Below are 26,664 nucleotides of genomic sequence, written 5' to 3'. Positions count from 1 at the left end.
CTCCATCCTGGCTCAAAGCCCTTCTCCCATGGCTGCGGGAACGGAGGGGTCTGCCTGTTTCCTAGGATTCCCGGGAACACCCGGCAGCGGGTCAGCGGGTCAGGGGGACGGGAGGCCGGTTCGCCGCCCACCCCAGCCCTCAACCCGGGGGCCGCGACCTCCGGCGACCCGCGTCCCCGGCGCCCCTTCCCGCGCGCCCAGCCCAGCGCTAGAGTCCAGCTTTATTGGCTGCCGCCTACGCCTCCGCCTCGGGGCGCTGCTTGAGCGTGACCGAGGCGCCGCTGCTGACCATGACCGCGGGGTAGAGCGGCTCCAGGAAGGAGACGAGGAAGCGGTAAAGCAGGCTCACGCCGCCGGCCACGCCGTAGAAGGAGAGGCAGCCGGTGCCGCAGTCGAGCGCCACGCCGAGCGTGCGGTGGTAACCGCCGTGCAGCACCGTCTGCGTGTTGTTGTGCCACACGGAGAACTTGAGCGAGTCCCACTCCAGGCACCACGAGTACGGGTTGCGGCCCAGCAGGTAGACGATGTTGCGGCGCGGGCGGCCGCCGAGCGGGGGGCTGCGGCGGTAGGTGAGGCCCAGGCACACCCACGAGTTGGACACCTCGGCTTCCCAGTAGTGGCGGCCCTCGGACAGGCCGCGCGAGCACAGCACCTGCGGCCACTGCTTGAAGCCGGGGAAGGGGCCGCCCGCGGCGAAGGGCTCCAGAAGGATGCCCAGGTTCAGCACCGAGTGGGTCTCCTTGAACAGGAACAGTTCCTCGCTGGCCGTGGTGGGGTCGAAGTTCAGGTTGCAGTAACCTGGAGGGGGGGTGGGGGGGGTGGGGGGGGGCAAGGGAGCTTGGGTGAGCGGCCCCCAGGGCTGACGAAGAGGATGCTAAGCTGCGTGGCATCTGCACAGAAGCACCAAGTGCTTCCCACCCCCTGCCCATCTCCTGGGATTGGCCCTTCTCTTCCCGCCCCGCCCCTGCTTTTTTCAGTCCCGCAACTCTGGCCCCAGGTCACTGACCTCCTCTGGAGGAAGGAGTTGGGTGCTGTCCAAAGGTCTACGTTTCTAGAGTAGCTGAGAAACCAATTCCTCCTCCCTGCCCCCCACTAGACTCTAACATAATCTCCCTTTTTATTTATTCAGGACACAAGAATGAGTGGGATTGAGGGAAGGTCAAGGGCTCCTGGAGGAGGTGACTCAGGGGTTCACCAGAGAGACCCATGATATCTCAGAGAAGTCCCTGGGATTTGCCTCCCAGCCCAGCTCAGGAGAGGGGCTGCCTAGGCATCAAATGTATTCGATTTATTTATTGCCTAGCAATAAAAGGGAGCTTGCTTGAGGAAGAAACAGACAGGGCCATCCAAGCTGGCTTGGCTAAACCCTGGTGGGGTGGTGGGGGGACACTGGCAGGCCCCCAGCTGAGGGCAATGGTTGTGCCACACCAGAGCCAGGGAGGGGGGCAGAGCCAGCATCTGGGCAAGGCCCTGCCTTGCCCACCCACGGGATGGGACAGGATAGTCCCCTCCCTATCATGGCCTTGAAGTCACAGGCTGAGTCCTTCTGAGGTCTCCAGTCCCAAGTACGAGGTCTGGGCAAGAGAGAGCTGGCATCTCTCTGGTGCCCTGGCCTGAATGGAGAGGGGACTGGGGAAGTCAAGGCCCCCCGGGGGTCCCACCCTTAGGTTCGGACCTCGGTACGGAGGACTCACACTTGAGAAGTGTTTTCCTGTCCACAGCTGAGGGCAGCAACTCATAGGAGTTCATCTTAATGCCTGGAGGAGATTGAGGAGCTTTGCTGAGGACACTCTTACAGCCCAGTGTCCTTTCAGAGAGGGGCATGGGCTTCCAGGAGGCTGCGTCACCTGGGGAAGGTGCACATGGGCAGGCAGGGCTCTCCACCAGTGCCTGGAACCCCAAACACTGCCCTGCAGGGCAGTCCCACCCCCAGGGGGCAGGTGAGTCTCCAGTGGCCCCAGGCTGCCAGATACTGACCCTTCAGGAGGAGCTGATTGATGAAGCTGAGACCCACGTCCAGCAGCCGCGTCCGGAGCTCCGCCAGGGTCTCCGGCAACTGGAGAAAGCTCTGCTTCTCCTCACAGTTGGTGCTCATCAGGGCTTCCGAGCAGGCGGGAAAGTGCTTCAGTCTGGGGAACTCCTGGGTGCAGGGAGTGGCCAGCAGTACCACCCGTTAGCCCGGGGCCCAGGCAGATGCCAGGAGCTCCTGCTTATGCCAGGGACCCCACCGAGCCCAGAATCTTGGGGCAGGTGGAGAAATTGCTGGTTTTCAAACCTGGACATCTCTCTCCCTCCCCCCTGGTTGTGATGTCTGAGATCAGGGCTTTGCCAAAAAGTATGGCAAAGTGCATTAAGTAGAGTGGATTAGAAAACAATGGGAGGACGATTCCTTCTGAGCTTCGAGTTGCTTAGTGAAAGACCTTGCCACATTTTTCCCGTGGCGTGTGTGTGGAGGGGTGGACGCTGTGAGCAACAGCTTTAGAAATCTGCTGGGGATGTGATAATCAGCTGAAGAAAGGTCTTTGCTCAGAGTTCCCGAGCACAGGGTTTGGGTAGCCCTGGGCCCCACCCTCAGAGAAGGTTGCTGTCACGCACGCCTCCACCAGTGACCCTGCCCGGTACCCTCTTGCAACAGCAGCAGGCTGCAGGACTGGGCCAGGGCTGGTGAAGGAAATGGGGTTTTCATCCCAGGCTGTATGGATTGGTCTGGTCTCATTCCCATCCCTGGTCTGGGAGAATCTGGAGAAACTTAGACTGTGGCAGATGCCAGGAATCCCAGGGTATGCTCCCTTCTGTTCCAGGGACGTGAAGGCAGAAACGTCAGGTAAGAAGCCAAGGGTGTTGGTGTAAGCCCAGGACCCGCGGCCTGGGGTGGGGAGGCTCCCCGAGGCAGAAGAATAGATGATGAGTTGCAGCCCCAAATGCTGATGGCTTAATCCTAGGTCTGAGCAGATCTGGTGTGTCTGGGGGTGGAGGAGGAGTGGAGTTCGGATCAGGGCCTGGGGCAGAGACAGGAGTGGGGGCGGGGGCTCGCCTGCAGGAATTGCTGGTCGCTCCTGTTGGCGAGCAGGGCGCGGAGCCAGATGCTGTCCCCCTCCAGCTTCAGGAGCCGGTCGTGGCTCTGCTGGATGGAGCTGCCCAGCTTCCCCAGAGCGGCTGCCTCCTCTTTCTCGACAAAATCCAAGACCTTCATCTGCAGCTGTTTGACCTCCTGGATGATCTCTGAGAAGCAGGCGTTCACCTCATCGCGTGTTGTCTGGATCAACTTCTGTGGGTGGGGCGGGGAGCGGGTTGTGGAGGGTGTGTTGAGAGGCACCTCTGAGCCCCAGCCCCTACTGTTACAGCCCGGAACCTGCCTATGCATCCTGTTGCCAACTGCTGGGCCCCATGACATCCACTCCAGGCCCTGAGAGTGCCCCTCAGCCGGATGCAGGGCACTGGGGGGAAGCCTGGGCCTGGGAGAGGGTGGGCCAGCCTTACCGAGAGAAAGGCCACCTGCCCCCGGTGCCTCTGGCTGTCAGAGTTGATGATCAGCATCTGGTTTTCCACGCTGGCCTGGACCTTCCGAACCTCCACCTGGGGTGAGGCAGGGGGAGGAGGAAAGGGCCCCTGATTCAGAAAGGTGGAGGTTCTTTCTTCTCCAAGGCCTTCTTGGAGAAACCCTTCTGCAAGCCCAGAGAAGACATACCTCTTACATTCCTAAGACGCCTGTATGAGAGACAAAGGCAGAGCCGAAGGGCAGATGGCCCGGGTCTTCTACCCTCTGCTCATGCTGCTCATGGTCTCTCACTCCCTGAGACTCTCTCCCCAGTCTTTTTTTTTTTTTTTAAGAGGGGGAATGAGAGAGAGAGAGAGAGAGACAGAGAGACAGAGAATCCCAAGCGGGCTCCACACTGTCAGCATGGAGCCCGATGTGGGCCTTGAACTCACAAACCCAAGATCATGACCTGAGCTAAAATCAAGAGTCAGACGCTTAACCTGAGCCACCCAGGTGCCCTTTCCCGGGTCTTAGGAATCAGGTTCTCTGTTCCTGACAGTGATGACCACAGGCTTTCAGATCACAAAAAGGGGCTGAAGAGGATTCAGTGGGTTGAGAGGGGGCGCATCAGACATGGAGCCCTGGAGATACCTCACTGGGGTGGCGCTGCCTGGGACACGCTGTGTCCCAAGTTCTGTGAAGAAGCCTCCAGTCTCCACCTGTTCTGGGAAGAGTCATGTTCTTGTTTATAACGGGTGATAGAACTCTGTTGATCCAAGTGCCCGTCCAGTGGATTGTTGCTGGCACACGACAAAATGAGCAGCTCAAGCCAGACTGTCCATCAACCCACTGCTTGCTTTGTTGACAAAGTCTTACTATGGACAAAGTGTCCACTGAGCTGAACGGTGTGGCCACTTGGCTTATAAGCCCTCAGGAGCTCCTTGCAGTGGACCATTAAGGGATGGCTATGTGGAAATATTACTGTTACCAAATATATTTGATAGAATGCCTGAAATAGAAGTGTTCCACTATAAAAAGCAGTTCAAATCTGGTTTTCCACATTTTAATTTTGTTTAATATTTCCATATATTAAACAGAATTTGAGAGTAGAGAAAAGGAGGGGATCTGCCCAACCTAACATGACATATTTCTACTTTGACATGTTTTCTTCCAGCCTTTCCTTTATCTACGCAAAAAAGTTAACATGGAACTCATACATACAGTTTTGGATCCTTGTTCATCAAACCCACCAACGTTTTTTTTGGTTGTTGTTGTTGTTGTTTTATTACTTTAAAAACTTTTTAAATTTTATTTAAATCAGAGCTAGTTAACATATAGTGTAACAATGGTGTAAGGGGTAGAATTTAGTGATTCATCACTTACATATAACACCCAGTGCTCATCCCAGCGAGTGCCCTCCTTAATGCCCATCGCCCATTTAGCCCATTCCCCCACACCTTCCCTCCAGGACCCCTCAGTTTGTTCTCTGTATTTAAGAGTCTCTTATGGTTTGCTTCCCTCTCTCTTTTTATCTCAGTTTTCCTTCCCTTTCCCTATATTCATCAATTTTGTTTCTTAAACTCCACATATAGTGAAATCATACGATATTTATCTTTCTCTGACTTATTTCACTTAGCATAATACACTCTAGTTCCATCCACATTGTTGCAAATGGCAAGATTTCATTCTTTTGATCACTAACATTCTATTATATATATATATATGTATATATATATGTCTTCCATTATATATTATACATATGCATTATATATTATATATCATCTTTATCCATTCCACAGTTGATGGACATTTGGGCTCTTTCCGTAATTTGGCTATTGTTGCTAGTGCTGCTATAAACATCGGGTTGCATGTGAACCTTTGAATCAGAGTTATTTTTCTGTCCTTCTACCAAGCCTTTCTCATGTAACGGGCACGTCCACCCTCCTGACTGTCACTTTGATGGTTGTGTGATTTCCCTCCAAGGAAAGGTGTGACTGGGCTGGTGAAAGACTTTCAGGGAGAGACTCGGAACCAGGAGTCCCGCTCCTACCCACCCCCACCCCTCCCCCCCCCCCCCCCCCCCCGCTCCCCTCCTCAACCCCTCCCCCACTCCACCTCACCTCCTTCCTGGCACGTTCCTCCTCCAGGGGGATGGTGTCGTGGTTCTTGTGTTCCTCCAGCAGACAGGCTCCGCACACGCAGCTGCCTTCCGTGCGGCAGTACAGCCGCCGCAGTTTGCGATGCTTCCGGCACAGGCGGCTCTTGAGATCCCACACGGGCTCCAGCAGCTCGTGGTCCTGGAACATCTGGTCCTCGAAGTGGCTGCTCAGGTGCTTCTCGCACAGGGAGGCCATGCACTGCAGACACGACTTGACCGACTTGAGCTTCTGGGCGGAACAGAAGTCGCAGGGCACGTCCCTGGGCCCGGCCAGGGGCCGTGAGGACCCCAAGGTCTGGCCCTTGACCTGGGCCAAGCAGGTCACCATCTCCTCCAGGATGCCGTTCTTGCAGAGGCGCGGTCTGGAGGGGAAGCTCTCCCGGCACTGGGGGCAGTACAGTGTCTCGCCCACGGTAGCCAGGTGGTCCCAGAAACCTTGGAGGCAGGCCATGCAGAAGTTGTGCCCGCAGGTGGTGGTGACCGGGTTGCGGAACACCTCCAGGCAGATGGGACAGAGGACCTGGTCCTCAAACGTGCGGAGACTGCTGTTACTCATCAGGAGCTGAGCGTGGGAAGGGCTTGAGGGCTGGACCGGCGGCTGCGGGGCTGGCTTGTGGTCCTGGACTGGCCCTGAGAAGATAGAGCAAAGCCACGAAGAAGCCACGGCAGGAGCCGAGGGGCCTTGGAGGGGTACACTAGTCCTTCTCATAGAAACAGCTTCTGCCCATAGGGTACAGAGACTGTGTCACTGGTCAACCCATGGGGGGGGGGCGGGGCATAACATGGGGATTGTGTTCTCTGTGTCCCAGCCCTGACCCCTGCAACAAACCTTGGACGAGCAAGAGGGTGGGCAGAAGGAAGTCACATCAACGGAAAGGAAAGGAGCCACTTCTTTGGCCCTTCAGAAGAAAGGCAGGACGCCCAAGTACTTACGTGAGATTTTCTGCATGTCAGGGAGGGCTAGAGGCTTGGCTGCCCTGCGGTGGGATGAAAAAGGACCCCCAGGCACTCAGGTGCAGCGGCCTAGCCCTGGTCCCACTTCACCAGCTGTTGGGAGGGTCCCCATCAGTCCCGCGTGCCCCCACCCCAGCCTTCTCCATCTCCTGGGATCTGACCGCTGCCTTCTCACCTTTCCCTTCGGCTGCTGTGTTTTGATCTCCCTATCAAGTTGGCCCCCCTCCTCGAAGGCTGCCCCTAGTTTTGTTCCCTGACATCACAATTCAAGCGTGACCAGCCCCAGCATGCTGCTTGTGATGTCAGCAGAGCAAAAGGTGGGCCACCGGACGTGCTATGGGTGCTGATGTGGCCTGCCCTCTCCATGGGTGATTCTTCACGCCAGGGCAGGGTCGCTGGTGCACCTGGAGCCTCTGGCAGTGGACCTAAGGGACTCACATTAGGGACCGGAGAGGAAAATGGCAACAAAGTGGCAGTAGGATCTTGGGCAACTCCTTTAATTCGTCTGGACCAGACAATCTTTTCTGGTGAATTGACAGGGTTGTTCCAGGAGATGATGTTCCAAAGCGTCTTCTTCGTCTAAAGTTGAATGATCCACATCATCCGATTGGTGATTCTAAAGACTGTTGCTTCCACTCTGGTTCTGATCCTCAGAAAGAGAAAAGGGATGAGCGAGGCAGAAGAGAGACTCTTCATGGCTCTGATTGCTTCTTTGTTGCTTTCTGTTTCCTATTCTCCCCCACCCCATAGGATAAACGCCCTGAAAAGCTTGCAATACATCACTGTCTTGCTCCAAAACATTAGCATTTGTTGGCTAGAAATGGGAAATAGAAGGCCTCTCCTTTCCCCTTCTTAGAGGAAACATTTCAACATTTCTCCATTAAGAACGATGTTTGCCGGACACCCAATTCACCAGTGGGTTAAGCGTCTGACTCTTCGGCTCAGACCATGATCTCATGGTTCGTGAGTTCAAGCCCTGCATTGGGCTCTGTGCTGACAGTGCGGAGCCTGCTTGAGATTCTCTCTCTCCCTCTCTCTCTGCCCCTCTCCCACTTGCTCTCTCTCTCTCAAAATAAATAAAATATACAACAAAAAAGGTTTCTGATAAATTCCTGTTAAAAAAAAGACACACACGATCTTCTCTCCATGTTGTTTTATTAGAATCATTAACAGAAAAATGACATCAGCTAAAAATACACACATTAAGATATGTGAGACTTGATTCTGAGCGGTCAGGTTTGACTTGGGGAAAATAAATACAGAGGAGGTAATAGCCACAAAAGAAAGCCCACAAAGGCAAAAGCTACAGCCCGTAAGGGCAAGAGCTAGAATTAGTTAGGTTGAGTTAAATTTCCATGGTAACATTTCATGGAAAACAATGATCTTAATAAAAATATTTTAAAGTAAAAACGAAAATAAAAACAAAACCGAGATACAATTTAATGGCACTGTATAGAAAACTCATCAAGGAATTGGGCCTCGTGGGTGGCTCAGTAGGTTGAGTGCCCGACTCTTGATTTCAGCTCACGTCATGATCCCGAGGTTCAAGAGTTTGCGTCCCACATGGGGCTCTATGCTGGCAGTGCAGAGCCTGCTTGGGATTCTCTCTCCCCTCTCACTCTGTCCCTATCCTGCTCATGTGCTCTCCCTCTCAAAATAAACAAACTTAAAAAAAAAAAAGAAAAAAAAAAAGAAAAAGAAAGCTCATCAAAGAATTAACCTGGCTTACCAGAGTTATAGTTCACTCCAAGGGAAAGCTTTACCGATGGAAATCTATGGGGTGTGATTCTTACTAGAAATTTAGCTGCCACTGGGGCTTTATGACTGAACAGATTCAGCAATACTCAAATGATCTATTGCAAAGGCTGATGCTGTATGGAGCTTCCAGCAAGCCCTGACTGGAGAATTACCATGCAGAGCTCCAGCGTTTTGGAAAATCGCCCTGCCTTCTTTTGCAGGTAACTCTTCTCCTTTTGAGAGCCTACCTAACCATGGGACATCAAGCGACCATGCGGCCTGACCTGCCGGATATGAACTAGGTGTTGTCTAACCCACCAAGTCAGCCTGAGGAGTAGTTAACCTAGCCCAGAAATCGATGTGACTGTCTCTCAGACCGGGGAACACTGGCAGTCGACACTGTGTTTCACACTGGGCAGAGGGCAAGATCACCTTCGTGTAACGCGTAGCTGCGTCTTGTTACGTAGAGGCATGAAGTTTTGTTTTTACCATTGTAAGTTCAAATACGCGTGGGAGCGTGTATACGGAGGCCGGGCAGCCCAAGCTGCTGGCTATTACGTCTCGGCTCCAAGCCACCCTCCAGACTCTGCTCTGTGCATCTTTAACAGCTTAGTCCCGGACAGGTGCACCCATGGGGAACGTGAGAACGGGACTGCAAGATTGGGGAGGAGGGAGGGGGCGGGGCGGGGGGCGGGGCAGAAGGGACATGCTTCTTCCGGTTAACGGAGAAACCACAGCACCTCAGCTTTGCTCTGGCAGCAAGAGCTGGTTCCAGGAGTGCGGTCCTAGAACGGTTCCAGGAGTAGCGCGGTCCTACGACCAGTCTCGCTGAGCCCCCTGGGACCGCAGCATCTCCTCTATGCGGCCCCTCGGCCCCTCCTCCAAGCCTGTTACTTTGTAATAATCCCAACCTCTTCCTTTGGCTCCCCTGCCCTAGAACAATAACTACCTCCTGCAGTCACTCCATCTGTGACACCTCAGTGGGCCTGGGGGCCCTTTCCTCTTCTTACCACTTGTTAACTGCTGTGGTCTGTCCCCCATTGGGCCCTGGCTGGTACAAACACACACCTCGTTCGCTGTGTGTATACACGTGTCCCCAGCTGTAAGCACCCTATGGCGGGGGGGTGGGGGGACTAACACCTTTTGAGGGTCCCACACCTTGCCTGGTGCCTTAAGTGACCAACACTTGGCTTGCTGGCGACTCACCTCACTTTTATTCCTCATTCTCTACCATGCAGAGAAAAATGGACACCTAGTCAGTTACTCTCTTCCAGGAAGACTTTTTTCCCCCTTAAAAATGGTCTTCTACTCTTCCCCTCCTCTTCCCAGCTTCCCGGTGGGTAGACCATCTGTCTCACCTTCTGTTCCTCACCACTCTCCTGGTCGTGAGGAGGAAGGCCCAACACGCCCTCAGGCAGTTTCAGCAGCGGGAGAAACTAGGACTTTCTAAGAAGCCCAGGTAGGAAAGGTGCAGTGAAACTCCTCTCCCGAGAAGAGTGTGAGAATCATCAGTAGTGACAGGAAAGGAAACCAAGGAGATTCGGCTGTTTGTTTCTTGTCTTTATTGACAAAAAAAGGTCACAGCATTTCAGACTTTATTCAAATACACAAACAGTAACAAACAATACCCACAAGTGACAGGCATGGTCCCTAACCTCTGCGCCAAAGGCCATGTCGGAGGATGTGGTTGTCCTCTTGGCCACCCCCCAGCATCTCTGTCCCTTCCTCCCCTACACCTCGCTGACACCCCTGAGATCAGTTAAGACTGCAGAAACGAAGTCGCTCTAGAGGAGGTTGGGCTGAGCCTCATTGCCAAGGAGGAAGCAGGTTCTGAAGGAAAGACAGAAGCGTGCTAGTGTGGCATCTCCTAGGAGAGGCCAGGCTGCTTTGTGAGCTGGGCCTGAGTCGCCCGCGGCCTCAGGCCTGGGCACAACACGAAGACGGAAGACACTCCCCACCTGGCAGCACTGGGCTGCTGGAGAGAGTGTGGGTCCCTGGCCACGTGACACCCCCAAACCGACGGATGGCCAGGCCTCCCTCCGAAGTAATCAGCTGGGCTCTCCCAGAAGGCTTTCAGTAAAAAAAAAAAATACTGACTTGGTTCCTAAAGGGCTGGGGCGAATACTTTTCCAGAAACCTTAAGAACTGAATCACCCTCACACTCAGGAGCACTGGAACAATTGTCATTGGGCTGCCAGAAGGAGGGGGACCTCGTGAAAGCCAGCCCTCTAGGGGAGCAGAAATGTCACTTGTGTTAATTTCTCAAGAGCATCGAGTGAGGGGCTCAGCAGTTTTTCTACGGGATCCACTGTGGGGCTCTGAAAAGAGAAAAGACTATGCGTTCCTGAGGGGCTTGCCACCTCTGCCCTCTGGCCTGCCTCGCTTTACCCCTTCGTGCAGGCTCGGGAGCACTAGGAGCACTAGAGCACGAAGAACACGAGGAGCACAAAGAGCACGAGGAGCACGGGCTGATGCCCAGGCATGCCCCAGGGAAAGCAGATCTGATTGGGCTCAAGGTCCCAAATGAAGCTGCTTTCCCTCCTGAGAGTCAAATGTTACTTTTCTGGCCAAAGAGCAAGTCTTCCGAAGTCCTCTGTCCTACTCAGGTCTGAGCAGCTTTTCCTCCACGCCCAATCTCGTGCTTTCCGAAAGATGACAGGAGGATGCCTGCGACGTCTCTGAAAGGTGACTGCTTTTGCCGCAGGTAGAAGTTCCTCTAACGTTCATAGCTGTAGAAATCGTGGGCACAGGCCAGAGTTCAAGGGGCCAATGTCAACACGCACGCTCACGTTGGTGTGTAGACACACACGGAGCAGCAGACACCCCTGTACACACATTTCTATCCTGCTCTACACACAGAGAGATAAGGTCAAAGTGAGATCCGGAGAAGAGTTGTGCCATCTGCACGCAGGCAGGTCATGAGTTCCTAAGACATTTGGCACCGTCTGTGAGTCATTTCCAAAAACCATGGCCCCAGACCCCCCTAGTAAGCACTGAGCTGTGGAGCAGAGGGAGCCTCACTGTGAAGGAAACCAGGAGTGACCAACGTGAGTGGCTGTTACAGGTGCAGCGTGCCCCAGAGGCGCCTTCCCCTCCTCTGGGCCATTTGCCACACTGGGAAAAGTCATCGAGGGAAGAACAAGGATTCTCCAGCCCTTTGCGTTCAGTGACTGTTCACTAAGACTCAAAAGCGCAGACAGAAGGTCCAGATACAAGCCCTGTGGTCCCAGCCCGAAGGAGGGCTTTACTCCCCTCCCTGGCCAAACAAGCACTTGATTCTCGAGGACACGGCACTCTGCAGATAGAAGTGATGGTAAAGGGTCGGGCTCAGAGACGCGGGGAGTCCTCGGACTGCCCAGCAAACACATATGCCTTGCAGGGGCTGGCGCGGCGTCACGGACACGGCTGCGGGGCAGGTTTGCCAAGGTTAGAAACCAGGAGACTCGGACAAAGATCGAACGTTCAGTCAAGGCATTTCCAAGAGACAGTCACAGAAATAACGACACTTTTGGATACTACAATAGAACACATTTGGCAACTTTCAAAGAAATAGCCGTCCCCACCCAAGCCATCAGAGGATCCAAAGTCCCTTTATCTTCGGTCCGGTTCAGAAAGCCAGGGAAGGAAGATGGGTCAATGGAGGGTATGGCCTCCCTAAGTGCCCCTCTGTGTGTGACGCGGTGTGGGATGCCGCCTGCCTCTAACCTCCACCTGAGGAGCAAGCAAGCTACTGGAGGGTCCGGGCTGCCGGAGACAGATGAGGCAAGGACGAACACGGTAGCAGCTGAGTGCCCCGAACCCAGAGCGGCGATCCCCGACCTCCACCCACAACCACGGAGACCCCGTCCTCCCCTTTCTCGAAGAGGTTTCGTCCACAGGAATATGGGGTATTCTGCGGATCTATCCTTTACCCGAGACCTCAATTTGACGAACTGAAGCTAGAATCCTTGGCACCTGCTGCATTTGTGTGGGGTGCGGGGAAGAGGGGGAAGATAGTGTTACAAAGCGGCTGCCAACGTCCAACGTGGCACCCAGGCAAAAACGCGGCACGGCCCAGGGACGATCCTCTGGCGTTTGCTCCAGCGTCCCTGAAGCACAGGCCTGTACGAGGAGCTAGGCCTTCCTCTTCCCCTCCCCCGCATCCCCCGTAAAGGCCCCCACTGGGAGCCCAGCCCAGCTGCTGTGGTAAGGATCTGATCTAACACTGGCTAAGAAGACAAAAGCAGGTTTCTGAAAAGGTATTCTGCAGCCGGAAGTGCGTCTGTCTTCAGGTTCCTGTGGGGGGCAGGCAGGGGTTCCTTTGGTTTTGACCAGAACACTTCTCCATTGGGGGGCCAGGCTCAGCCGTGCCTTGCAGGAGCTCGGTTACTGTACAGGAGCAAGATTTAACTTCACAAGGTGCTCTGCCGGCTTGTTCTCTTGATGGTTAAGAATCTGGAATTTACATCCGAGATCCTCTCTCCTGAAGAATCTGCAAATGGAAGATGGGGGAGAGGGCTGAGGCTTGGGCCGAGGCTGCTAAGCAGACTGCTGAGGGAAAAGGGACCCGCGGCCGCTTTCCACTGGACCCCACTGGGCAGCACAACAGTCCTGTCACCGTAGGAAGCAAGGCAGGGCTGAGCCCTAACCTCCCCTGAAGCACTTCAGTTGTAAAAGCCTCTTGCCGAACACCACTGCACCCACAGTATCCGTGCTGTCAGACCCCTTCTCCCACGTTAAAGGAAATTGCCGACTTAGAAGTGTTTATGAGAGACAGAGAGAGTTGGGGGGGGGGGGGTGGGCACAGTACAGGAAAAAGAGGATAACAGTGTACAATTTTCCAGTAACTTAAGGTGGGGGAAGTCACAAAGGTAACCAAATACCTTTTCTCTTGAGACAGGACAAAAAAGAGAGAGAATGGTTTCAAAGAATAAACACAAAATATTTTCCAATTTTGAGTTTCACAATTCTCACTTTGCAATTAGATTTTTCACTTATTTGGGGCGCCTGGGTGGCTTGGTCGGTTAAGCGTCCGACTTCGGCTCAGGTCATGATCTCACGGTCCGTGAGTTCAAGCCCCACGTCGGGCTCTGTGCTGACAGCTCAGAGCCTGGAGCCTGGAGCCTGTTTCAGATTCTGTGTCTCCCTCTCTCTCTGTTCCTCCCCTGTTCATGCTCTGTCTCTCTCTGTCTCAAAAATAAATAAACGTTAAAAAAAAAAAAAAAAAAAAAGATTTTTCACTTATTTGACAGGTGGGTACATAAAGTCTACTCTATTTCAGTACCTACTTCCTAACTAAGAACGCTTGGTCACTGCTCCATAAATCCTGATTTAAATGACAACAGTCAACGACCAAAATGAAGGAAAAATGCAAAGCTAGCTTTGGAAGGAAAGAGAAGAAGTCAGGAGCAACAAACAGTCCAGGTCAAGTCCACTGAGGGGCTGGGAACAAACGAGTCAGAGACAAAATTCTGGTGACGCGATTTCTTACCTTTGCCTTTTCACTTGGCTCTATGACAATGCCATTGGTAGAATTATTGAGTTCTCTGGAGACAACACAGAGGAATTCTGCCTGATCCTCATTTCCGTAGTTATAGGAAGATCCAATGCTGATTAGCTGACAAAACCAGAGCATGGTGAACAGTCCTCTTAAAGTGCTAAAGTGCCACACAGACCCAACCCGCCCCCTGTCCGAACTTTGTGGTTTTGCTTCTCACAGGATGATGAACTGTCTGGGACTATCACGGCCCAGGGGATACCTGGATCTGTTATTCACTTGGGCGTCCTCAACAAGGCTTCCCCAGAGAAGGAAAGGATGGGATCTGCCACTGTCTCCCCACCCAAGCACTTGAAACAATCCCAAAGGCAGCAGCTAGGATGAACATGATCATATTCCTTCTAGCAAACACTGAGGTGAAAGAGAATGTTTCTGTGAATGAAAATGGACACTTGCTTTAGCCAAACACCTACACAGGGCTGGCTCATCTTTAAGCAGAAGTCCCAGACAGGAGACTGGCACTCAAAAGGCTCTGGAAAGCACCGAGTGAATCACTGAAGAGTTACCATAAGCCATATGCTGCTGGGACTTTTAACCTTTTCGGCAAATTGAATTCAGGATTTAATTTTAAACAGGAAATGCACATGCACCGAGAAAAGCGGAGCCCAAGGGTAAGGTCATCCGGGCAATCATGTAGGGCCTCAAGTCAGAAGAACAGGACTGACTTGCTCTATGAATGGGCTTTGGGTCCCTCTGCCTTCCTGTGCCTGAACTTCCTCATCCATATAATAGAGTCAGTGGGAACATGACTTCATGTTTCATGCTTCACCTGCCCCCTGAATGTTAACAAGATGAGAAAAAGAAAATAAAAAATTATTCACTGGTTTCATCAAGAATACTTAAAAAAAAAAAAAAAAATTTTTTTTTTTTTTTTTTTTATTTGGGAACATTCTTTGCTTAAGACTTAGGGAAGGGCGCCTGGCTGGCTCAGTTGGTAGAGCACGTGACTCCCGATCTTAGGGTTATGAGCTGGAACTCATGTTGGGTGTAGAGATTATTTAAAAAGAAAATATTTGAGAAAAAAAAAAAGACTTTTCTCAGGGAAACTACTCGTGGAGTGGAAGTATGGCACCATGTTGCAGCCCCCACATGAATAAGAACTAGGCTGACCTATAAAGGAAGGGGCGCCTGGGTGGCTCCGTTGGGAGAGCATGGAACTCTTGATCTCGGGGTCTCAGGGTCGTGAGTTTAAGCCTCACATTGGGTGTGGAACTACTTAAAAAAAAAAAAAGGGAAGAGAAAAGAACTAGGCCAACATACACAGGCAGAATTGATTCTGCAGCGGAGGGGTGAGGAATTATCCAGTGTTGGCTCTGACGACCAAGACACCTGTGTATTTGATCCATAACCCAATACCGTTAACACGACGAACAGAAGTTATTTGAGAAGGTAAGTTTATGGTGACAGTTCAACTGACGCTTAAACTCTACATTAAAAATAGGCACGATCCACACAATACATATCCCTTCTATATATATCCGTTCTATTCATGCCAGGCTCCCTGTTGCGCACACAATAGATGAACTGAACAATCCTGCCATCTAATGGAAGAAAACAGTACAATTCTGCCTGTCTGGTTTTGTTTTGGTAATTCTGCCACCACGCAAAGCTAAAGGAACAGAAATCCACAGCCTGATGGGAAATGGCCAAGCCCCACTTCTCATCACGTCTGGCTCCTCTCGTACCTGCTCTTGCTTTCTGCAGTGGATTATGTATGTTCAGAATGACAGAGTTCTTATCCTGGGAAGGGAAGGTAGGGTAGTTGCTGAATCCTAGCCTTCTTTATGTACTTATTCTAGAATGTTTCAACTGAGTGCTTTTGAAAGAAATCCCTCTGAGGGAGAAAAAACCTCAGAGAGACACTTTCAAGCCTAAACAGGCTGGCTGACTCCCTCTGGGCACAAATTAAAACTTGGATATGAAGTCAGGAGACACGATACTATTCTGAATTCTTCCCAACTCATCCTATACAGCTGACAGAATAATTCCCACGTTTCTGAACAGGTTCACACGTGGCCCTACGAGCCCCTGGGGTTAGCTGGTTACAGATGGCAGCTGTTTGAGGGACGTGGGCTCCTGGGCTGAGATGCTGCGGTGGCTGCCACTTAGGAAACATACCTGTTCGAATTTCCAACCATCAGACATAGTGGAGACCATCTGTGTAAGCTCCTCTTCCTGGCACTGCAGGACTCTGTACACGTGCTTCACGGGGCCCTGCAACAACCAACGGACTTAGAAGAACAATTTCAAGGACATGACAGTTTGCAGCTGCGCTAGGGAGGCTCGTCCAAAGAATGAACACTGAAAAGGAATTTGCTTGGACGTTTTTTCTGGACAGCCACACACCGTCCCCTCTTACAAGAGGCAATGTCATCTTTCTCTTCTTAAGGTTTTCTTTTATAAGAATGTTTACTTACTTATTGTGACAGAGAGAGAGCAAGCGCACGTGCATGCAAGCAGGGGAGGGGCCGAGAGGGGGGAGAGAGAATCCCAAGAAGGCCCCCATGCGCGGCGTGGAGCCTGACGTGGGGCTCAACCTCATGACTATGAGTTCATGAGCAATGTCATCCTTCAGTAAAAACTTATCCAAGGAAAGAAAGAAAAGAAAAAGGCCCAAGGATATGAATCAGTGGGTAAAATAATTCTGAAGTTCAGAGAAATGAATTATGTGATTAGATTTCATCTATTTCCCAGAGTAGAAAACAGAGGAAAATTGCTTTGGACAAGAGAGCCACATTTTCTTTTTAAGTTGTTCATATCATGACATACATGCTGAAAATGTAGACCATAATTTGGTTTATCCAGAGCAATAGCTTATTAAGGGAATAACATATTAAAAAGGAACCCCACAATATACCAATGTTCAAACTATTTTCACCCTCCACTGATGGTACCTGGGAGTGTTTCAGTGTTAAATGGTAACATTCCCGTTACAAAAGTGTGTAACAAAAAATAAATATTTGGTCTTTGCTCCTGGTTCCTAGCACAGAGCTCCTAAAACCCTTGGAATTTCCTGAGTGATAAAAGGGTCTTTTTTGTGCTAATGACTGGTCTCCAGAAAGACCAAGCACCATTAGAGTTAGAACTTTCAGTCCTACCTGCTGACCTCAGTGGAGACTGAATTCAATCACCAGTGGCCAATGGTTTAATTGAATCAGTCATGCCTACATAATGAAACATCCTTAAAAACCCCTGAACAGGGGGGTTCAGGGAGTTTCCGAGTTGGCAAACACATCGATGTCCTGGGCAAGTGGCACATCCCAACTGCATGCACAGAGGCTCCTGTGCTCAGGACCCGACCCCACGTCTCTCTTCGCTTGGCTGTTCCTTAGTCTGCTGGAGATCAACTGTAATAGTAAGTTTAGCATTTTCCTGAGTTTTAGGAGTTGTTCTAGGAAATTACTGAACCCAAAGGGGATGTCATGGGAACCCTTGAATTTGTAGCCGAATTGGACAGAAGTACAGGTAGCCTGGGAACTGGGATTTGGCACTGGTGTCTGAAGGAAGGTCAGTCTCGTGGGACTGAGCCCTGAAACCTGTGGAAATAGTTACTACTTATTAGTATCAGGATAGGATTAAACTGTTGGGACACCCCAGCTGGTGTCAGAGACTCAGACAGAAGTCATTTGCTAGCTGACTCAACTTTCTAGAACAGAAGCGAAAGGCGGGATGCCCTAAAATCGCAGCACTAAGGCCCCTATACTCTAACCACCTGAGGACCCCTCACACTTACGACTCGGCCAGAGTCAGGTGACAGCCAGGGCTGCTGCAAGGAGGCATGCTCACCAGATGAAAGTCCCTGTTCGTCAGAGGACAATTAGAGGCCCACAGGGAGACTTGTGTTTAGCAGTCTTGGACCACTCAGTGTTGGGCCCAATAAATAGCTGCACATCCACTGCCCGTCCTGGAGGCCAGGAGGCATTTGTTAGAGCACAAACAGCAACTGAAGCTCAGAACAACGAAGCTCCATCAGGGAGAGAGGGACTGGTTAGAGTCACGTGACTTTAAGAAAATGTGGACCGTTTCCTGAAGAATAATGAAAACTTGGCTTTAGTACTTTTGCAAAAGGATGACTGGGCTTCAGTTATCTGGAAAATCAGTTTTGGAAGAACTCACTACTGGGGAAATACTGGCTCAACAAAAGCAGCTGTGGATCACGGAGCACTAGGAGCCCAGAGTGGCTTTCCCTCTCCTCCCGTCTTCAGTGGGACACTGATGTCAGCGCGCTGTCTCGCCTGAGCGAGGTGGTGCTATTGGGTCGGAGGCAGTGCCAGGCCTTGGGCTGATCTGCCAACCACACCGCGCTTTCTTCCACACTCTCCCCTTCTGAACCGAATGCAACTATTGTTACACGAGGTACTAAGAAAAACATTCCCTCCACCTAAAATATAGGGCAAATCTCGGAAAGACTTCAACTGGCTCTAACCACACATTTTGGAAACAACCAAGTGTTTCATGTTACAAAACTCAGTGCATCGCGAAAGATCTATGATATCAGCCACAACTGTCAAAGTCCCAGCATTTAAGATGCATGTGTTAGCTCTTTTTAATTTTTGTCTTCCAAAGAAAACCACGAGTATTCTCAAATGCACTAAGATTAATCACCTAACATAAAATACCAAAGACAGCAAAGTTAGTAGTAGTTAGGGCTGGTGGCAGCCGCTAAGAGATATGAGGGGTCGCCAAAAAAAGGCGGGGTGGGAAACCCACATCTTGGGCTTTGCTTAAATGTCTGCCATGTGTGTCTCCTTTTTTTTTTTAATTAAAAAAAAAATTTTTTTTTTAACATTTATTTATTTTTGAGACAGGGAGAGACAGCATGAACGGGGGAGGGTCAGAAAGAGAGGGAGACACAGAATCTGAAACAGGCTCCAGGCTCTGAGCTGTCAGCACACAGCCTGACGCGGGGCTAGAACTCGCGGACCGCGAGATCATGACCTGAGCCAAAGTTGGATGCTTAACCGACTGAGCCATCCAGGCGCCCCATGTGTGTCTCCTTAAAACACAGACAAGTTGGGGCGCCTGGCTGGCTCTGTTGGGAGGAGCGTGCAGCTCTTGATCTTTGGGTCGTGAGTTTGAGCCCCACATTGGGTACAGAGATTACTTAAAGATAAAATCTTAAAAAAAAAAAAAAAAAAAAAAAAGACAAGTTGAAGGAGAGAATGTGTTTGAAGGGACAGCTACAAAAATAAACACATGGCCAATTTGGCCTCAGAGCCATGTGTGACACATGCAAAAGAGCGTGTCTTTGAACAACCTCGAATCCACTGCTCAGAGTTTCACTCAATAAAAAGGACAGATGGAAAGATCAATTAACATCCAAAAGGCCTTTACATCCCTAGAACAAAAAAGCTTCCAACTGGGTCTATATCCACAAGCCTTCAGAACCTAGAAGACTAATTAACTTCATCGCTGTCATCAAATAGAAAACTTACAATGCTCTCAAGGAATCAGCTAATGGCAGAGCTGCGAACGTTCAGGGTTGAATGGCTTCAAGTTACATAATTCATGGCATCATGAATTTACACTAGGCAATCAAAAGCTTTTTTGGAATGTGGAAAATTAAGGATAAAGCTAGATTTTCAGAATGCCCAGCTATTAAATATCCACGATAGTAAAAGATGCCATGTAAGTTTAACACGAGATGGCGAAAAGACTGGCACCACCGGATCCTATTTTATACAATAAAATGGCAAACCAACTATGAATTCATTTTTGAACATTAGAAGTCTTTCAGGGGTGCTGGGTGGCTCAGTCGGTTAAGCGTCTGACTTCTGCTCAGGTCATGATCTCGTGGTTCGCAGGTTCGAGCCCCGCATGGGGTCTCTGCCGTCAGGAGCCCGCTTCAGATCCTCTATCCCCCTCTCTCTCTCTGCCTCTCCCCTGCTTGTGCTCTCTCTCTCAACAATAAACAAACATTAAGAAAAGTAATAATAATAAAAAGAAGGCTTTCATCCATCAGCCAGCGGGAAGAAAACTAAGGAAGCTCTTCTCACCTTTGCAAATGACTACAGATTAAGCGAATGAGAGAAATCATTTTTGAAAAAAGAAATAGGTGTCAGTTATTCAACCAGATAATTCCATTCAGAGCCAGAAAACTTGGATATGTAAACTCTAACAGAGAAAGAGCAAGGAATATTTTTTATTTTTTTGAGTTTTGAAAAGAAACATATTACCTTCTGCTTAATCACAGGAAAATTCTACACTGCAATAGAATGGATCTCAGGAAAGCATCTACCACCAGTATCTGATGGGATAAGAGGCAAGTCCTGCTACAAGACAGATGGTCACAGCAGAGTCCAACCATGCCCTCTGTTCCTGCAGTTGTACTTTCTTAAAATAGAACCTAAATACAGGAAAGGGAGCGTCTGGTTTCCCTGCTAGACTTCAAGCTTCTGGAGGGCACAGACCCTCCCTAGGAAGCAGAGAATCTCAAGGGCCTAAAAGATGCCGCTGTGGCCACTTAAGACATGTGACGGGTGATGTGATGTGAAATAAGCTACCTGTACCCCCTCAAAACTAGGTGGCAAATTGTGTGTTTCTTCCTGTTACTGTATCTACCAAGTTCATATAAAAACCCAGACTTCATAATAAACAGAGAAGCCTATTTCCTCAGAAGCATGATTCACAAGCAGCTCCTAAAGTCCAGGCCATGAGACTGCTTTCACGTGGCTATCAGGGGCTGAATGCGACATGGTCACACTTTAAAAGGCTGGTCCTAATAAAGAATTAAAGAGTGGCCAACAGGTGGAAGTAAGAGCTCGCTGGGTCTTTATGTGGAGGGAGACAGATACTCTGCAAGAACAGGTTCTGGGCCTAAAGTGCTGCGGGTCCCTCCTGCTGTCCCATGATAAGCAGCCACAACCTCCCCACTCTTCTAAAGGGATAAGGGGGCTGTTTTGCTTTGCTATTTCTTCTTCTGTTTTCTGGTTCTGAATAAGTCTGGTGGCGTATGCTCTGTCTGCCTGGTGGATGGCCCATGTTCCACACAGACCTCCAGCTTCAAGGGGAGAGGCAGCTCTTGCCAAGCAGCACAGCATCCTTTTCAAATCCCACCCAGACGCAGGGACAAAGAGAGCCACTAAGACCTTTTCCCTTTAAGAGTTCAAAACCGTGGGGTGCCTGGCTGCTTCAGCGTGTGACTCCTGATCTCAAGGTTGTAAGTTCAAGACCCACGTTGGGTGTAAAGATTACTTAAAAATAAAATCTTAAACCAAAACAAAAAATAAAAACCAAACCAAAACAAAAAAAGAGTTCAAAACCCATTACCTGAGAAGTTCTGTTCTCATTGTCCCGTATCCGTTCCTTAACCAGCCGCACAAGAGATGCAATGTTGTAAAACTCCGCTTCTTCCAGAACACCTAGGACAAGGACCAAACCGTATGTAGTTAAAGATGTGTTACACTCCCTGGAAAATAGTGAGAAGAGGCTAAAGTTTACATGCTTGCTAAGAATTGCATTTTTTTTTGAGAGAGAGAGAGAGAGAGAGAGAGAGAGAGAGAAAGAGAGAGCAAGACCATGAGACAGAGCATGTGCAAGGGAGGGACAGGAGGAGAGGGAGAGCATTTTTTTTTTTTTTTTAATGTCTATTTATTTTTGAAAGAGAGACAGAATGCGAGTGGGTTAGGGGCAGAGAGAGAAGGAGACACAGAATCCGAAGCAGGCTCTGAGCTGTCAGCACAGAGCCCGATGCGGGGCTTGAACTGACGAGCTGTGAGATCATGACCTGAGCCGAAGTCGGACGCTCAACCAACTGAGCCACCCAGGTGCCCCGAGCATTTTTTTAAAGTTTATTTATTGTGAGAGAGCAAGCACGTGCAAGGGGCAGAGAGAGAAGGAGGAGAGAAAATTCCAGGCAGGCTCTGCACTACCAGAGTGGAGGCAGATACAGGGGGGCCAGAACTCACACACAAGAGATCATGACCTAAGCCAAAATCAAAGTCAGGGGTGTCCGGGGTGGCTCAGTGGAAAGAGTGTCTGACTTCAGCTCAGGTCATGATCTCACGGTTCATGAGTTTGAGCCCCACATTGGGTTCCTGTGCTCATAGGTCAGAGCCTGGAGCCTGCTTCAGATTCTGTGTCTCCTCTCTCTGCCCCTTACCCACGCATGAGCTCTCTCTCTCAAAAATAAATAAACATTAAAAAAAAAAAAAGATGTCTAACCGACTGAGCCACCCAGGCGCCCCTTGAAACTTGTTTTTAGAATTTTTTTAAGTTTATTTATTTGAGAGAGAAAGGGCAAGTGAACAAGGGAGGGGCAGAGAAAGGAGAGAAAGAATCCCAGCAGGCTCTGCACTGTCAGTGAAGAGCCTTATGCGGGGCTTGAACCGTGAGATCATGACTGGATCCAAGGTCAAGAGTAGGACACTCAACTGACTGAGCCACCCAGGCGCCCCCTTTTTTTTTTAATTTGAGAGAGAGAGAGAGAAAGAGAGAGTGCAAATGGGGGAGAGGGGCAGAGGGAGAGTGAGAGAGAATCTGAAGCAGGCTCCGCACTCAGCTCAGAGCCCGACACAGGGCTTAATCTCAGTCTTGAGATCATGACCTGAACCAAAATCAAGAAAATCAAGAGTCTGACGCTCACCTGACTGAGCCACCCAGGTGCCCCTGAACTGCACTTTTCAAATTGAAGTCTAGTCTCTCTCCTTCAGCCTGGGAAACATTTCTTTGCTATTTAGGGTGTACCCCCCTCCCTTCTCCCTAAATTGAGTGAGTCAAATTCTGGGTCTGCTCTGTTCACTCTGTTTCACCGCTGCGGCTTCCCACTTGGCACCTTCTCTGACTCTCTCTGCACCTGCCCATTAGCTGCAGGGCACCTTTCCCATATGTCACTTAGTTTCTGGAACTTGTCACATTGGAGAATTCCTGAGCTTGCAAAGCTTACCTAGTCGGTCCTAAAAATTACCGGGGGTGGGTGTGTGTATATAAATTTATGTGGACCAAAGTTTAATAGGGTGCTTATTATTTGAACAAGATAAAAAGCAATCACTGAGAGAATGCTTTGCCAAATAAAATCAAAGGCCTTGGACAGGACAACAAAGGGGATGTGTGATTCAGTATCAGAAGAAAAAAAAAAACACCAAACTTGCTATAAAGGACATTGCTGGAACTGATAAAATTGGAATATAAGCTGTAGATAGAAGTATTTATCAATATTAAATTCCCTGATCTTGATAACCATGCTGTGCTTACATAAGGGAATAACCTTGTTCTTGGGAAATACACTGAAGTATTAAGGGACTCATCTGTAATCTAGTCTCAAATAGTTCAGAAATAAAAACTATGGTGGGGGGAGGGAGAAGCGTGGTGTGGGGGGGGACAGAGAGAGAACAAAGGGTAACACAGATCTCAAAAAATGGTGGTGAAGCTGCGAGTTCTGTTATTCTCGTCTTTTTCTCTGAATTTGAAAATATTTCAAAAAAAAATTTTTAAAGGCCTTCAGAAAAGATGCTTAAGATTCCTCTTTTCCAGAAACAGGATTATCCATGAGGTGGTAACTGCTGAAGCTAGACGGTGGGTGCATGAAGTTTACTGTACGATTCCCATGATTTTTGAATGCATCTGAAATGTTGAAAAAAGAGACAGCACATGCACAAGTCCTCTTCTTACTGGTTGAAACAGATGTGCTTCGCAGCCATTTCATTAACTAGCACAGCCATTACAGCTTTCTCACTCAGAGCTAAAGCCTCCAGGTCAGGGTGCCCTGGATTTAGGGAGAGGCCCCAATCTTCAACGGAATGCCTTTGGCGAGGCCACGCCAAGTCTTTTAGAAAGATATCTAGACCCACTTAGAGTCCAAATGTTGTACCAACCAAAAAGATGATACAGCTGACAATGGACTGGAGAATGAATTAGGTCAGCTGCAAAAATTTACAAGGAAGCATGAGACCAGTCTTACAAGAAATGAGGCCAAGCCTTTATTACTTTTTACAGCTGCAAGTTCAAACTAAAAGTGAAAATATAAATAATTAATGTCAGAGATGTGATGCTTCAGGGTATGGACATTTCACTTCCAGCAAGCACATAAGTGAAAGTAAAAAGGGATCCTGACGATTCTGCAGGTTTGAAAAATGCTCCTGAAGTGATTTGCAAAGCTGAGTTACCTATTTTTCTTCTCATTAAGGAAGGCTGGACAGAGCCCAGTGGGGATCCCTTAAAGAAGACTTCCTCAGATAAGACTACGTAACTAGAGACTCCCTGTTCACTTTCATAAATGTTTACTACACCTGCATATGACCTTGATGAAAATCTCAAACAAAATTCCAATCTGTGAAACGGCTTTCAAGATATGGGCTGAGTTCTGAAAATGCCCAGTTAAAACAGTGTTCTTACCTTCTTCAGCCAACTCCTTTGTAATGATGAGTTTCCCGTGGCGGAGGTAGTTGAGGATAGGACCGAAGTAGGTGGGGTCCCTGTCAATCAGATAGGCTCCTGTCTCGTCCTGCCAACCAAACACAAAGATAACACTTTGGAGCTGTCGGACTAAGTTGGGGCAGGGTTGCAGCCTCTCTGTCACCATTCATTAGCAAGGGGGCAAGTCTTGCTAGACATTTTTTTATCACAAACTACTGGCAAGAAGGCTAGCTTATGTATCTTGTACTCTGAGATCATTTCAGGTACGGAGTTACAGATAGATGTACAGTCATCATGCAGGCATTTACTTGAACTTCCAAAGTCTTGTTTTTTTTAATGTTTGTTTATTTTGAGATAAAGAGGTAGACAGTGAGAGGAGGAGGGGCAGAGAGAGAGAGGAAGACAGAGAATCCCAAGCAGGCTCCACAGCTGTCAGTGTAGAGCCTGATGTGGGGTTTGAACCCACAAATTGTAAGATCATGACCTGAGCTGAAACCAAGAATCAGGCGCTTCAGTGACTGAGCCACCCAGGTGCCCCTGAACTTCCAAAATCTTTACTTGGACACAATTACCACCATTCTTCTGTAAGACATCTATTATCAAGAAAGGGGAAGAAAATGCCATATTTTAATTATGTAAATCTTTGCCTGAGATGGACATTCTGACCTCTCTCTACTGCCCCCAAATCACATTCCTAATTCTAAGAAAACCTCTGTATAGTTGGCAATGCTCCTGAGCTCAAGGCCAACATCAGTGGGAGTCTGCATTGCCAGCTGTAACTCACACACCCCAGTTCTGTGCCCAGAGGAAGCTTGGCACCGCCTGGACTTGGCTCTGAGCAGCTTTAATCCTACTCATCTTTACAGTAAAAGGAACAAGAAGAAACTGGCTTCTACTGCAACAAGAAAGATTTAGGGTAGATAAAAATAATTCCTTTATAAGCAAAGGTTTTGAAATTTCTTTAAAGTTCGGGTGGGACAGGTTTCCATAAGTCTGAGATTTATTAGAGAGGCAGTTGGGGAGTTAAAAAAAAAAATCAGCGAATCTTTACCCAACCCCAGCTCTATTTCAATGTAACTGGCTGAGTGCTACATAGGATATACAGGGGCATAAGCCAGGGTCAATGCCTTTAAGCTGGCAGCTGAAAGATGAATGTGTAAAGTCAATCAATAAACACGTCAAACTGGAAACGGGTTGGAAGTGCCTCGTCACCTCTCAACTTTGTTCGTAGCCAGGCATCTTGCCCAACAGCAGGCCTCAGTTTTCACTTTCCGATGGTCTTAACCAGTCAGCTTAGGTTTGCACTGGCAACTGGTAATCTCTTTCCAAGGAATGTATCTGAGCTCTAATAGTCCTAAAACAGTGGCTGTCGCCAGATAAGAGCTCAGGGCCCAGGACCACAGGAAAGAAGTGTGGTATCACCAGAAACACTTCCTGCAGCTGTCAGACCCAGGCTTTCACCCAACTTGGCAGAGGGGTCCGAGAGGAAGTCTGAGAAAGCTAGAAAGATGCCTTAGCTCACCCTGACCCAGTTCTGGACGCATCTGGCACAGGCAGTGAGGGGCTGACGAGGAGCCAGGGGAAAACTCATGCAGATCTGAGGGGCGGGTATGAGATGTGTACGGAGAAGGGGTGTGGAGCGGGTTCTCGTGGGTGCGGGTGGGCACAGCATGGGGACCGAGTTGCTTAGAGTGAAGGGCGGGGTCAGAGAGACAGCCAGGGTGCGACTGAGGATGGGGGAGAATAGCCCCCGGGGCCAGCCTGGCGGGAGAGGGATGGGAAGGGGGTCCCGGCCCGAAAAGCCCGCCTGTGAGGAGCGTGTCGCAGGAATCTGGGGACGAGCTAGGAGGAACGAGGGGGTCCGAAGAGCGGGGGCGCGCCCGAGGGCGGGGCGCACCTTGTCCGAGTCCAGCTCCGGGTCCTCCTGGCAGCAGAGGCGACAGAGGAAAGACTTGGGCTCCCGGCCTAGGGTCTGTCTGGTGGTCACGAAGTAGGTGCCGCCCACGTTCAGCCGGACCCAGCGGGCCGCACCGCCTCCCCCTGCCCGCTCTGGCGGTCCGGGACCCGGCTCCAGTGGCGGCGCGGCGGCGGCGGGAGGGCGGCCGTGCCCGCGGGGCGTGGGGCCGGCGGGGCGAGGGCTGGGGGGCCCGCGGCCCGGGCCACCCCCGTCGCCCAGCCCGCTCCCGCCACCCCCTCCCAGCCCCGCCATCGCCGGGTCCAGCTGCAGCTCCGCCATCTTGGGCCGCCGCCGCCACCGCTGCCCGCGCGCCGCCGGGCCGGCCCATCTCTCGGCAGGGAGAGCCGGGCCGGCCCATCGGCGGGGGTGGGGCCGGGGGAGAGGGACGGGAGCGCCCCCAACCAGCTCCCGGGGACCCGTGCAGGGGGAGGTGCCGCGCCCGCCCTCGTGGGCGGGACTTCCGGAACCAGCCTCCATTTCTACGGGCTGAC

At 50.4% G+C, this 26,664-nt stretch overlaps 2 protein-coding genes and 1 long non-coding RNA gene across 9 annotated transcripts; 1 reads left to right on the top strand and 2 right to left on the bottom strand.

Annotated features, from left to right (window-relative positions):
• Nucleotides 1-209: 209 nt before the first annotated feature.
• Nucleotides 210-6,850, bottom strand: LOC102961798 (E3 ubiquitin/ISG15 ligase TRIM25-like). 6 transcript variants are annotated; one of them, XM_042967459.1, is made up of 8 exons: nt 6,766-6,850; nt 6,570-6,613; nt 5,599-6,266; nt 3,481-3,576; nt 3,035-3,268; nt 1,978-2,140; nt 1,695-1,847; nt 210-798 (listed from the first exon to the last, which is right to left on the bottom strand). In XM_042967459.1, exons 2-8 carry the CDS (start codon nt 6,583-6,585, stop codon nt 236-238), a joined length of 1,893 nt encoding a protein of 630 aa, XP_042823393.1. In that variant the 5' UTR covers nt 6,586-6,613; nt 6,766-6,850; the 3' UTR covers nt 210-235. The 6 variants fall into 6 exon arrangements, with proteins under 6 accessions (XP_042823393.1, XP_042823396.1, XP_042823395.1 ...); XM_042967462.1 differs by having other exon boundaries at nt 1,695-1,757; nt 6,766-6,847; XM_042967461.1 differs by having other exon boundaries at nt 6,570-6,683; nt 6,766-6,821.
• A 2,001-nt stretch (nt 6,851-8,851) lies between these two features.
• Nucleotides 8,852-13,782, top strand: LOC122233540. Its single transcript, XR_006211137.1, has 3 exons — nt 8,852-8,967; nt 9,657-9,786; nt 13,588-13,782. It is a non-coding gene; the product is annotated as an uncharacterized LOC122233540 (long non-coding RNA).
• Nucleotides 9,875-26,655, bottom strand: KCTD2 (potassium channel tetramerization domain containing 2). Of its 2 annotated transcripts, XM_007091305.2 has the most exons (6): nt 26,114-26,595; nt 24,196-24,304; nt 21,133-21,224; nt 15,982-16,077; nt 13,798-13,923; nt 9,875-12,798 (listed from the first exon to the last, which is right to left on the bottom strand). In XM_007091305.2, exons 1-6 carry the CDS (start codon nt 26,450-26,452, stop codon nt 12,769-12,771), a joined length of 792 nt encoding a protein of 263 aa, XP_007091367.2. In that variant the 5' UTR covers nt 26,453-26,595; the 3' UTR covers nt 9,875-12,768. The 2 variants fall into 2 exon arrangements, with proteins under 2 accessions (XP_007091367.2, XP_042822324.1); XM_042966390.1 differs by lacking the exons at nt 9,875-12,798; nt 13,798-13,923; nt 15,982-16,077; nt 21,133-21,224 and adding an exon at nt 22,425-23,424 and having other exon boundaries at nt 26,114-26,655.
• Nucleotides 26,656-26,664: the final 9 nt, after the last annotated feature.

The sequence above is a fragment of the Panthera tigris genome, chromosome E1 (assembly GCF_018350195.1).
Source record: "Panthera tigris isolate Pti1 chromosome E1, P.tigris_Pti1_mat1.1, whole genome shotgun sequence".
NCBI classification, from domain to species: Eukaryota; Metazoa; Chordata; class Mammalia; order Carnivora; family Felidae; genus Panthera; species Panthera tigris.
This window is presented reverse-complemented; position numbering and strand designations above follow the sequence as displayed.